We start from the raw sequence: 14,045 nt of genomic DNA, 5'->3' as shown, positions 1-14,045 counted from the left end.
AGGTCAGCTGCCCTGGCTGTGTCCCCTCCCAGTCTCTTGTGCCCCTCCAGCCCTCTGGCTGGCAGGGCCCGAGAAACTGGAAGGTCCTTGACTTGGTATAAACATCACCCAGCAACAACCAAAACTATCTCACATCTCACATTGTTCTCACATCAGAGCCAAACCCCAGCACTGTACTAGCTACTAAGAAGAAAGTTAACTCCATCCCAGCCGAAACCAGGACACTCTTACTGGTTATAACAGTAGATCCGTTATGTAAATGTTCTTTAAGAAAAAAATGCATGCAATCTGCTGTTAACCTGTTTCATGTGTGTTCAACAGGTATTAGTGCTTTCTAGTTAAAATAAAAACTTTGTGCCTTGCGTGCTCAAATTTGGCTCTTGCACAGAGAATTTTCTTAAGGCTGTACTGCTTGAGGTGATTAATAGACCAAGTTACCTAACAAGCAGTAATTTCTCTGAGTATGTCTGTCACCTCTGTTATTGTGGTATCACTGTTAGAGTATCATTAGCACAAGGCTATTCATATCTCGTCTGGAGATTCAGTAAGCCAAAGAGCAAGGGAGGTGACTTCCTACAATGAGAGGAGAACAGCTGGTTGGCAAAAACTGTCCTTAGAGGAACTTTTGACATGAATTGTTCCAGTGAAGAGGGGAGCAGCTGAGGAGCGCTTTCTCCCTAAAAACCAGCATCTGTGAAACACGCTTGTAGCAGACGGGGCACATGGTCTTTTCATCCTCCTCCTCCAGTTGCTTTCCGCAAGTTCTGTTTGCCTTTACTGTCATCATTATCCCAGATTTTAGTACTTCTTCCAGAATATACCTGAGATTGCTCTTGGGGAACTTTTTTTTTTGGCTGCTTTGGAAATAGAAGTATCTATGTTCTCTCTAATCTATGTCTCTGAAATAGGGAGAAATTTAAGATCTTAATCTAAGAACAGTAGGTTTCTAAGATACTGTTTTTAAAAACTCAGTGTAACAGGTTTTTTACATGTAATTCTCATGTTTCTAGAGAACTAGGTGGAAGAAATTGGTTCCAACAATGATTAACGCACTGTCTGATGTAATTTCCAAAATGACGTTGCATTTATATTGAAGGCCTGTTTATCTTCCATGCCCGGTGCTTGCTTTGCTAGTCCTCTATTCCCTGCCTTTGCTTGTAGTGCAAATTTGAATTTTGTATTCCTTAACTAGAAATGGGCATGTATTCTTACATTCCTAGACAGCACAATGTTTTTTAATGACACTGCTTGAGAAGTAAAAGCAAGCTTAGCATAAAACAGTAAATAAACAAAAAAGAAAAAAAGGACAAAAGAAGATTTTTGCCCGTTGCACCCTGAAAAACTAGATGTCCTCCTATGAGAATTAATTATTTTTTTTTAAATTATTGGAACCCTTACTTCAGACTACTTCAAGCTGCTTCTACTCCTGCAAGCAATTACTCCTCTTTTGCCTCAGCCAGCCACTACAGGATAACAAGACAGTATAGACACTTTCCAACTCCATGAAGGTAGAAAGATGTTTTTTTGTTTGGTGGTATGTCATAAATAGTAAAAATACTATTTATAGGTAAATTATGATTTTGCTTGAGGTAGATAGCTCCACTTCAGAAAGATTTTAATTTTTCCACAAAAAAAAAAATCCAGAACATTCACTGTATTGTGCAACTACTGCCCATACCTATTAACGATCTGTATTGCAATGGCAAATGCAAAGTTTATCTAGAAAAGAATATTTTGCACTTAACCTAGAAGAAAATGTAACTTAGTTTTATTTCCAATTACCTATTTTTGGTAGCTATGTTGTCCGCTTATCAAATAATAAAATTCAGTTGAAAGCTAAATCAAATGGTATATAGAAACTTGCTTGCTTTATCAAGACATATTTTCTTGATGTGTTTTTTAAAAAGTCCTCTCTCGTTTGGTATTTTTATAGGTAGCAGATACTTGTTTTCCTCATAAATGCATAACTAACCTGTTTACTCATTTATTCATAGGAAAAGGCATAAGTTCACTTAGAGGAAAAAAAGAAAGTATCTTTAATCAACTACAGATTGCTTCTGATTTATGATTGTAGGAGATAAAGACCTGCAATTCAGGCTTTTCTAAAAAAGTGGAACCGTCAGGATGCTTGTGTATATATTTGTACAAGACTAGCCCTGACATTTGCATTTCTCTCACTCATGTTCCATTTTTGCTTTAAGAAAGTATTTCTGTATATCTTCCATGTCACTTCAACAGTTAAATGATATTAAAAAACAGTTTTTCTATTTATACAGTAAGATTCTGACATTGGTTATGTTTGGTCTACAAGGCATTACTGTAGAACAAGTAATAAATAATATAGCATGCTTTTTTAAACAGTGGCTTGTCTGATTATTTTGGTATTTGTTTATATCTGGCGAGGTTTTAAATTGCACCAGACAATAGTAAGAAGTATTCAGTTTGCTGACCTTTTTTAATGCTGGTACCTTTTGCATATGTGAGGTTTTCTTCCTTTCAAGAGCTGTGTTATTCTTTATTTTGTTGGCCGCCACCTGTCTGAAGCAATCAGCCGCTTCTTTTCTCTTCCTCTGTACAAAAGGAAAATCCTGTCTTCCCATGGATGGTGGAAGGTAACAGGATAATCAGTTCAGCAGTGATCCTCTGATGTCATTGTGGGAGCCCTCTAAAAGCGGATTATCTGTGACCCAGATAAAATAATTAGAAATTACTTGGACACTTACAAATAACTGATCTACTAATCTCATTTCCAAAGTTAAAAAAGGCCTGTCTCTCAACGTAACACTAACAGATGTTTCAGTTAAACAGCATCCTTTGCAGAGACTAATCTGAACCCTAATTTTAAAGGATTACCTTTGATTGTTTTTTATTTCAAACACTAAACAGTTTGTGTTTTCATTTTTCCATATGTTCAAACAAAGTATTTATGTGGAATTAAAGAAATGTTCTTCATTTTTCCACTGTAGTCCATCAAATATGATTTTATGTGATTTTTGTGTGTTAGTATTGTGGGCAAAAACTTTTCATTGAAATTATTTAGTAATTAACTTGTTTCTCTGGGGCAGAACTATGTAATGGATGGGCTTTTATAAATTTAATAGATACCACGTGGTCTTTGTGCAAGGTAGTGGATGTATTATCATAAACTAAGTGGACAGTGACTTTATTAATTTAATTAATGCTACCGGGGTTTCCTGTTAATTAACTGTTTGAATGGTGTACAGTGATATGCCAATATCCTGGTGCATCAGTACTGCGTGGATGTGTTAGAGAGAAATTTCCCTTTATTTGCTTTGGGGAGGATAGAGGGGAAATAATTTAACAGCTGGTGTTCAGCAGGCTGTCTGGTGCACAGTGTGATGCCTACCACAGAATTTTTTCTTCTTAGAAGTGTTTTAAAATGTTGATACTTGTTAAGTGCTATGTTTTATCATTGTTGCAGTGTTTCTCCTTTTCAACTTCAAGTAGCAAACTTACTTCACTAGGTATTGTTTGTTGCTCTTATAAACTGATCCATCTCCACATGAATGTCTTGAACTTACTAATTCATATGTTTTACTTACTTTACTTAGTGTGACTGATACTTAGAGTGAGCATGTAGAAAGGAGTATTGTTCATTTTGCTTATGGCTTCTATTCAAAAGGACAAAACCTTCCTTTTAAGGAAATTGGAAAAGAGGGAAATTGTGCAAATTAATTTTCTGATATATTTATCCCAAAGGAATATTTTCAAGCAGTTGATTTTCTTTAGGAGTATCATTTCATTTAATAGTGTAATGCAAAAATGAAGTACAAACAATAAAAATACCAGTGAAAAATTTAAAAATCTTTGTGTAACCAGTAAGTCAGACAGAATGTTACAGAGGTCGAAATGCAAAATAATGAAAATGTAACTGCAGTAATTATGTTAATAAAATCAAAGACTTTTTAATTCTTTGCGTTTTTCATAGTGTTAATCCATTTCTGTTTTAATGCACAGAGTGCACAAGTGATATAGTTGTGCTAAAATGGTTTTTGTCTTTAAAAATAAGTATCTTATATATTCAAATAATCTATTCAATACTATTTTGATTAGTGAAGTACTAAGTACTTTTCCTATTTTTTCAAACATGGAAGAAATATAATCAAGGAACTATTAATCCTCATATTTCAGTTTAGCACAAAAGAAATTAGGATTTGTAGGGGAAATTAGGATTCCTAGGCAAACATATTCTTTACCTGGCTATAATAAAGTGTAAGATATAAAGTAATTGTAGAGGGAGAGCAAAAGGTTTATAAACCACAAGCCTAAGCAGTATTTTGAAATTAGAGATGTAACAGAAGATAAGTTCATGTTAACATTGTCTCTCTGTATCTTCCCTGTTATTTTTATCCCTACCCCTTTTCCTATCTCTACCTTTAATCCATCTCTAGGTAAATCTCCTATTAGAAGACTGCCTAAAGTGCTATAAATTAAATTGTCAGGAATTAATGATGTCCTGGTCTTTGAATGGGAGTTTGTTAACTGTGTCAAGTCTTTTGTATCTTTACCTTGTGTTTCTCAACTAGATTAGCAATTTGTTTAACATTTTTAATGCATGTATCCTGACAGTCTTAAAGACCCATTTACCGTCAAAATTTTAGTTTATTTAAAAGAGTTCTTCCTTGGGCTATTCAAAATGTAAGAATAAATTTGAGTTAGAGCAGGAATATTTTTATTGAAATTAATTATTTGCAATTTTATTAAGGAAAAATGTATGTTAGAAAATTTAATCAAAGAGGTTTTATACTGTGCAGAGAGTAAAAAATATGCCAAAAAAATCCCCTGTTATCACTGAAGGCAGAAGTCCTTCCTTTTACATCAGAGTTATTTTTCTAAATAAATGAATTACCTTTCACCAATTGAAAATAAGTATCTGTAATAATGATTTTTGGGTGTTCTGAGGGCTGAGTACCCTTTGTTTAAACATTATGTGTGAAATCTAGACATCAGACCATTAAAATGGCTTCTGTGTGAGGAAGGTCAACAGCTAGCCTTCCTAAGCATTTTTTTTCTTAATAGTTTTGTCCTAAGAAACTATATGTAAGTATCAAGAAAAATAATGTTTTGTCCTGTGTCTTGCTGTCATGCAGCTATCTGCACCAAACATACCATGGATTTGAAATAGACTGAAGATATCTGTATCATCATCTTTGTAGATGTGTACCTAATTTGTTATCAGATCTTTTCATTGAATCATTTTCTGATATCTGATAAATACATTGAAAGTATATTTGACTAAATTCTTCAGAGCATAGAGGAGTGTAGGAGTATTCCCTAGATCTAACATAGTATAGCTTCATTTTTCATTTTGCACACAGTTCTTTTATTCAAAGTTAAAACTGAACTAATAGTTTTCAGGCTGAACCTAACTGTAATTGATAAAATTAATCCTATTATCATATGTGAGAAATTTAGATTAAGAAAACAATGCTAAAAAGTGGCCAAATGTAAACCCACAATGTAATCAATGCCAAAAAGGAAAATTTCTAAAATATGAAGTATTCTTTTTATGAGACATTCAGCATCTTACATTCTTCGGTGTCTCACCTGTCGTTTACATACACACAACAGGGGTATGTTAGGTAGAAAGAATGAAAAAATATGTTGTTCAGATGAAGGATATGTTGCCTTTGCTTTTGGATAAAAGCAATGGCTATGAATTGAGGAAGGGTTGCAAGTTTTGTTTGTTTTTTCTCTTTCTGTTTTATCGTACTTTCCTGCCAATTCTTATATCCCGAGTATTTGAAAATACTATATTAAGAAAACATGGCATAATGCTTACATTGTTCTATTGCAAGTATTAGAGCTGTATTGATTACACATCACTTTAAGCAGACACTGAAGAAAAATTGAACCAGATATTGTGGCTGCGTGCTTTGGAGTTAGTCCTGTGAGTTACAAATTACAGCTTCTCCTTTGGAAAACATGAAGCAGTAAGAGGAAAATACTCTTTCCATATGCTTCTTGCATGATAAATCAGTTCATGATGAATCCCATACTATAGCACAGTTTGTTAAACAGTGCATGTTATCTTTTTAGAAAAACTGCTTTTTTTAGGCACCTGGTTATGCTAATTAAAATACAGATGTGAAAGGTATGTTCCTCTTAGTGCAACCAGTGCGTGTGCATTCATTTGCAAGTGAACTTTGAGCTGGTCTGCAGAATTCAGTTGGTGCTCTTATACATGTCTCTCCGTTCCTCTGATAATAGTCTTAACTGTGGCAGTAGCTTACTTCACTGAGACAAGCTGCTCTTACAGACTTGTACCAAGTCCTCAAAGGAAAAAAAAAAACATTCCTCGTGTCCTGAGCAGAATCCTTTTCCCTTTTCCTCTTGTTTTAAGGTGATGCATTGTTAATAGTTGCTGTGTTTGGTTCCTCTTAATTTATTTTGCCTTTCTCGCTAAGGTATGGGGCTTTTTCCTAGTTGCTTTAAGATGTTTATGAATGGGTGTGTATCTCTGAATAATCAAGTGTAGGAACAATAGTTGTTTCCAATCTGGATGATGACGTCGGGGGTCCAGATGACCCATCATGTGAAATTAATCAGTTGTGGGTTAGTCAATTTCATCTTTATGAAGTTGTAAATTTTATGAGAGATTTTGAGATAGAGATCACTAGGATTCAATAGGTATGCCATGTCTGCTCATACCAAGTTATTTTTAACTTTTGGATGAGGGCCACTTGTAAAAGATTTTAACATGAGCATTAGCTGTGAGTCGGGGGGGTGGCTAGGCGGGGAGGGGAATTTTAGCAGAGTTCTATTTGTATTAATAGTAATCCAAGCTGATGGTAGATGCAGACAGCCAAAGCCTCTTAGGCTGAACACAGTAGTACTGATGTAGCAAAACCTTAGTATACGTCAAATGCATAATTAAGAGAGATGATATTCTGGTTGAAAGCCATTTGTGAGATGTGATAATGAACAGAACACCTTGTCAATCAGAAGCATAGTGGTTATTCTGGATTTCCTGTCTCCAAAAGAAGAAAAATTTGTCTATCTGAGAAGAAAGCCTTAAATAACAGGCCAAAACTCAGCTGTTGTCCTCTCATTTCCTTCCTGTCCTGTGTCCGGAGAGGCTACCAAGTTTCCTGATGTGCTGCAAAGTTTCAGTTTCATATGAAAAGGTAAAATGGTTCGCTCTCAAATGAAAGAACATTTCAAATGAGCCCAACTGTCTGACAGCAGTGTTGTGGTAGGGAAGCTGTGAGGGCTGTTCGGTTTCTTAAGTTCAGTCACCAGCACTTGTTAAGCAACTAAGCTTCAGGGAGGTGTTTCCTCCCATTCCCTCCAGCCCTAGTTCACAGCTTCTAAAATTGGCTATAAAGATTTTCTATTCTGAGAAAGTATCCCAGAAGCAAAAGATTCACTACTTACTCCCAATTCCTTTCCTGTAGAGCAGAAGTATTCTAAAGTAGATGTTGGCATTGAGGAAGGAAGGAAGGAAAGGAAGGAAGGAAGGAAAGGAAGGAAGGAAGGAAAGGAAGGAAGGAAGGAAGGATTTCCTTTGACTTCCTATCCAGCTAAAATCCTTTAGTATGTTTTAAGGATGTGGAAGCTTGACAGTCTTTTCTTACAGTCATTTTCTGCAGTTCTTGTTTTGGTGTTTTCACTTTGTTCCTTAATTTAATGGGTTACATTTTTTGAGGGGAACAGACCCTGATGAACATCTTTCAGCTCTTGGTAACATGCCACGATAACAATTAAAAAGAAATACAACCTGCAGTTCCCATCCTGGAAGTTCCTCCAAAAATCTCAGATACAGTATTTTAGGGAGCAGTACAAATGTGTTAATGAATGAACAATGCAGAGAAGCAGCAAAAAGCCATACTAAAAATATTAGCTATGTTTCTTCTGCACCCAAAGCTGTCTTAAGGCTCCTTTTGTGAAATGGTAACATAAATCTTTAATAGCTAGAAATCAATTATAGTCTCGACTAGCACTCTACTGTTCTACAAAAAAATCATTAGCAATCATTGATTTCAAACATACTAATGTCATTTTGTACTACCAGGTAGACTGCTTTGATTTGACCAGGGAATGATTGCTAGAACTGAGTATTTTTGCAGTTATGGAAAGAGTCTCATGAAAATGCTGTTACAACTTCACCAAAGTGTCATGGAAGTAATACCTGGTTACTTAGTGCCTTTCGTTCAGAAAGCTGTCTGTGATTTTCTGTGGTCAGGGAGGGTGGTGCTTCTGCTAAAAGTTGGCAGCAGAACATTCCTTGGCTGCACAGTCTGGTTGCCCTGACAAGGAGAGTGGCTTGTGTCTTGCAAAGCTTTCCTGCCATCTGTGGCAGGTGAGGGGTCATATGCTAGACAGGCCTGTAAGGTGGAGAGGAGAAGCGGTTTATCTATGGGAATTGAAACAACAGGCAGTATTTACAGCCTGCTGTCTGCAGTCCTCTCAATTTTGAGCAGTTGTTAAAAGCTGCCTAATGTTGGGGCCAGGATGGTGTGTGTAGTCTGCTGCGGGCATGCCTCCTCTGCACAAACAGGGAAGAACTTGTGCGTCCTGGTGGGCTGGCGTGAGAAGAGGGAACTTCTCTCCTTCGCTGTAGCGCATCTGGAATTCAGCTGGGTAGGTCATGGGCAGAATTAAGATTTTTGCCGTTTAGCATGTGGTAAGGGATCCTGTTCCAAAACTCATCAGAGCTGGGAAGAGGATTTAGGACAAAATTTGGCAAGGCGAGTTGAGGCCACCCATCCTGGTGAAGTGGGGAAGCAGCTTCCCGTACATTATTTCACACTTGCATTTCACCCTTCCCCTTCAAAGCTTTATGAAAGATGGTGGCAGAATCCCAGCAGTGCCTGCATTGAAGTGGATGCACTGATGTCTGGAACCCTCAAGGAACACAGTATGGTTTTATTGCTAGGTAGTGTTTCCAGATGACAATGAAGTCACAGCCTAATTAAACCACAGTCCTTGTGTAACTGTATGGCCGGGACAATAGAGACTAGCTCTCGGTTTCATTCAAACGCTAGTGTAATCTGACAGGTGCATTGTGCACATGCCTAAATCAATGAACAGTAAAGGGAAATATCAAGCTGGCATGAAAAGGAAATGGAACGATGAGAAGTATTTCAATTACTGTATTTTGGACCTCACGAGTGATTGTGGGACATAATGAACTATGAATGTGCATTGAAAACCACAATACTGCTGGAGTTTAAATTGAAGTGATACTTACAAAGCAAGCTTTTTTGTTAAATATGTAGTGCAAAAGTGAGAAAAAAAGTGCTGTTGTCGGTGGTTGTGAGTTTTGTTTGAGGATGATCTAAGCTTAAATTGATTTTTTAATTATAAAACTTTTTGATGCATTAATCGTGTTCAGAAAAGTAGAGTATGAATTCAATTTTGTTCACTGCAGGGGTGCCTCTACTCTGCACATTATTTACTTTTTGTTACATTTTAAGAATAATTTTTATGTTTGGTATTTACCTGTAGCAACTATAGAAACTGATGGTGTATTCCTAATGGTGCTGTTTGCATTATAATACTCCTGAAGATAACTATTTTAAAACCTCTTAATAATTCCTGCTTTTTGAAATACTACATATGTTAATAGTTGCGTTTTACTAAATTTTCCTGTAGTTATCTCAGTGGTCTACTCCAAGTCTGGAATGGGTGCTTATGAAATGTATGGCAAGAGTATGCCTTATACACATAACTTCTAAATGCCCCATTAATTAATTGTTAAACCTGAATTAATTTTAGCTGTAATAAAGCTGAAAGGTTTTGTTGACATTCTGTGGTGTGTGCTGTCATAGTAAAACTACACAGTATAGTTGCACATCATGTTCGTAAAAATCATTTCTAGAACGAGTACATTTGTGCATGTTATCTCACAGCCGTTTAAAACTAATATTGCGTATGAGTAATATGTAACTGACTGGACTAATGCAAAAGCATTCTGTACTAAGAATTGATTTCCTGTTTTACTTAGTTGCTTTCATGACATTTTAACAGGATTGTAAATAAATACCTTCTCATTGTGTTTTCTCTTCAACAGGACACTACAAGTATAGAAAAAATGTCAAACTGTTGTGAAGACATGTAAGTGCTGTAAAATGTCCACATTTATTTTCTGAAAAGTTAAATGAGTAGCTGAGGGTTTTTTTAACTGAGAGAAAAAGGAAACTGAAGGCACTTTGTTAAGATTATTTCACATGGTCCTGTGCTCTGTACTTCTTATCTCTAGCAGCAGCAGCACACTACTCTTTTAAATTGGTTGTACAAAAAGTAGCCTCACGTTTTCTCTGCTCCTTCCCTGCCCAAAGCCAGTGGAACTATTATTTTCTTCCAAAAGTACAGATCAAAAGACACTTTCTGCTGTGTCTTGACAAACATTTAATTGATTCTGAGGTACCTCTCTACTTCAGAAGTTGCCTTTGGTTGGTTGACAATGCGGATAGTTTCTGTTCTGCAAAGTTAAGTCTCAGCTGCATGCCATAATGAAAGAAAAGTATTTGTGATGCTGGGACACAATTCATCAGAGCCCAGTAATGGATCCCCAGCCAACCTGCATTGTTCTAGCTGACTGAAGTGCACCATGGGTGTCCTGTCTTTCACTAATAATGCTGTCTTCTGTAGATCGAAGCCCCGAAAGCCATGGCAGCAGACCTTCTCAGAAGTTTTTGGCACTCACTGGAAGATCCTGTGGTTTATTCCTTTCAGGCAGAGACAACCACTGCGAGTTTCCTACCACTTTGCCAGTCACGTCTAAACAGATGGATGGTGGGCACAGATGGGTCCTCCATGCTGGATGTGCGTTACAGGTTTTTTGATAATAAGACTATGACAGTCTTCGAGTCAATTGAAATCCACCCACCAATCATAGGCATCACAATGTGCCCCAGGCTTTATTTTAATAGTAGTCTTGATTCTGTTCCTACATTAAGACAAGCTGTATGTTTAATTTTAGGCATATTTACCGTCAGATTAATTTTCCAAAAGGATTTCTTTCATCTTTGAGATTAATAACAAACCCAAATGACTGGAATGCAGTCACACTTTATTTGTCTGATACTGGCTGTTTTGATTATTTTTTTTTTGGTAGGAAACACTGAAGTTTACATTGATTGTTAATTTTCCCACCAAGTGTCTTATTCTGCCTTGAATGTTTTTTTATTAGTAGGTCTGTTGAGATAGTATTCATGTCTTTTTTCTGCTACATGTGTTTAAAACTCCCTGATACTGCCATTTATTTATGATATGCAGCAGTAATCCTGCAGCACTGCACTATAAAAGGTAACATTTACAACTGAGACAGACTTCTTCCTAAACGTTTTTCAGAGAGGTTTTTATAAATACATATAAATGTATGTGTTTATATAAAGCAATCTTACATTTTACAGTTATCTTCTGCACAGATGTGATCTTAATGAAAAATATTCATGTCTTTATGTCAACAAAAGTGATGAAACGTTCCAGGGTAAAATATGCGGATAGAAAGCGTGTTTTCCCTGTATCCCATGGATTTCTTTGCAATAATTCAACAGAGAAGTTGTATGGTGCAAATACTAGAAAGATTACTTTTTAAAATGAAGATTTAATTATTTGGCACAATGTACCATAAAGAAGAGTATATTGTCAATAAAGTTAGAAATTTTGTATTTACTTTTGTTTAGTCATGATTGGCTGGAACTGGTCTAAGTGTTTGTATATTGGAAATGTATGTGAAAATATTTTAAAGTATTTATACATAAATACAGATATTTGCTACTAACATGTATATTAACTGGTTTAATGGGTGTAGATGGCATGTTGTGGGCCCTTAAACTGTTGGAAGTACTTAACCAAAGAAAGCATCCTTAAGATTAGATCTGCTAAAATGGCAAGTCCCAAAGTACTGGCTCTGCTTTGCTGTGTCTGGAAAAATTATGTAATTTGTTATAGCCCTCTGTATATACAGCATTAGAGGTTTTTTTTTTGAAAGTTAAGTGAATTTTTATGAGCTATTCAGAGCTTCAGTGTTTTCTGTTATGCTGCTTACTGTGTTTGCTGTCTAACAGGAGTAGGATCCACCTTAAATGACAGCCATGCAAGGCACAAAATCGAGATGTAATATACATAGGTTGTGTTTGGAGGGAGTAATAGTTTATTTGTGAACAGTTCATTCAAAAAGAAGGGCTAGGTTTGTCATGAGTGGTATTCATAATGAATTTTTAGATCAGCTCTTTTAAAATCTTAACACAGCCACTGCCCATGTTGGGTCTCCCTTTATTGAATTAACGATTTTGATAATCCATTGAAAGTTCTAAGGCGCATCTTAAAAATAATTTTCATTTCAAACTTTTGCAAATTTCTAACATTTGAACCAACTTTACTTTCCCTCTCCTTTTAAAAATAGATGCAGTATTTTTGTCATTTAAATTTCAAGCCGTGTTCAACCATTTTTTTCACGGCATTTTCAGACATGAGTTTAAATTTTCTGTAAGATGGTGTTGGCAGCATACCAAACAAAAGGAAGCTGGAGGAAAGTGGGTGGAAAGCCTGGAGCAGTGCTTGAAGTTAAAAAGAATGTGCCTGTACATTATAAGGTAATGGCTGTATTTTCTCTTTTTTAAAATAATTCCACTATTGCAGTCTCAGTGAACACGTTGGGGTGCCAATATTTAAATCTGTTTAATGAGAAAAATAGTAGTTTTTTAAAAGTTTTTCATGCCAATCAGTTGTCACAGTTAGCAGCTCATACTGTTCCAAAGTTTAAGAAAGAGGATCAAAAAGTTAACTATTCTTGATGCATTCGCTGCGGGGGAATATATTTACTCTTTCTGGTTTATGATGTCATTGCTTCAGTTAATTTAGCCATGCATGGAGAACCAAATCTGTAATGCAGAACATGCTTGATGGTAGGAGCCTTCATTGTAAACAGTATACTTAATTTTTGTACATGGTACACGGTGAAGTAATAGGACCCGCTTTGCGGGGATAAAAATCCGCAAGCCGCCCAAATGTCACGCTGTGCACTGTATCACAGTGTTCTCAAACAAGAGGGGCCGGGCATGAGGAACCAGTGCTGATGTGGCACACGCTGGGAGTAAACCATAGGTACAAACCTCTGCGAGTCATCACTTGTGCAGGTGGAAGGTCCCCATGGGCTTGTGCCATGCCAGGGGGTGGTGCCCAGCTGCCCGCATCATTATGACGCGATGGGTGGTGTCAGGGAGCGAGAACTGCATGGTTTGGGTGCGGGTCCATGCTAGCTGTGGGTCTTGCTCTGCGGGACTAGAGTACATCTTAGATGAGAAGACCCTGCCTCAGGCCTGCCACAGGTCAGAGTGCACCGTGCCATGGATATTTAGAAAATCTTCAGAACCATTGGACTTTTCTTCCAAAAGGTCAATTAGAAATTAAAAACTAAAACCCTATACATTCTAAATTACTTAAATGTCCGAAAGAAGAAACTTCAGGCTGAAGTATCAGGTGTGCATTTAAGTAAATTATATACATGAAAATCTTGCCTGTTTCTCAAATGAAAATGGTGGTTTCACAGATTCACAATTTCTCGAATGTTTTCATATTGTGGCTTTTTTTGGTAAATGTATTTTTTCTCAGTCTCCCATTCATCCTTAATGTTAGGAATTAATATGTTATATGATTAAAGCAGTTACTTAATTTTTTATCCCATTTCTGAGTATGTGGAGAAAAGAAGGGAGAATTTGGAGAGGCTTCATTTTTAGGAGGCATTGAGCTTTATTCTTTGCGTGACAGGCCTCTAGAAGTGTAAAAGTAATCAAAATATTTTTCTTAAAATCTTAGCCAATGACCCTGTCATGTTGTTAGTTTTTCAGGGTGATGTTTCTGAAACTGATTCACAGAGTTGTTCCAGCAGGAAGAGATCACGTAGACTTTTATGATCTAATTTGAAATCCTTTAAACCTTGAAATCCTTGAAATCCTTTGAACCTTTACTTTGAAATCCCACTTCTTTCCCTCCAGCTTTCCTTCATGATTTTTTATTTTAGTAGAAACTGCACTTCTAAGGCTAGTTAGCGCTTGTGATTTTTATTAACTTAA

General features: G+C 36.4%; 1 protein-coding gene across 3 annotated transcripts in view; it reads left to right on the top strand.

Moving 5' to 3' along the window:
• The window catches only part of ZDHHC21 (zDHHC palmitoyltransferase 21), a 46,633-nt gene extending 34,990 nt beyond the window's left edge, over positions 1-11,643 (top strand). For all 3 annotated transcript variants that reach the window (XM_080371884.1, XM_080371882.1, XM_080371883.1), the window contains 2 exons: positions 10,037-10,080; positions 10,618-11,643. In XM_080371884.1, coding sequence (XP_080228010.1) covers positions 10,037-10,080; positions 10,618-10,750 — 177 coding nt within the window. In that variant the 3' untranslated portion in view covers positions 10,751-11,643. The remainder of the gene's footprint in view (positions 1-10,036; positions 10,081-10,617) is intronic.
• Positions 11,644-14,045: the final 2,402 nt, after the last annotated feature.

This window comes from Falco punctatus (assembly GCF_963210335.1).
Source record: "Falco punctatus genome assembly, chromosome: Z".
NCBI classification, from domain to species: Eukaryota; Metazoa; Chordata; class Aves; order Falconiformes; family Falconidae; genus Falco; species Falco punctatus.
The sequence above is the reverse complement of the archived record's forward strand: the minus strand, read 5'-3'. Positions and strand labels throughout refer to the sequence as shown.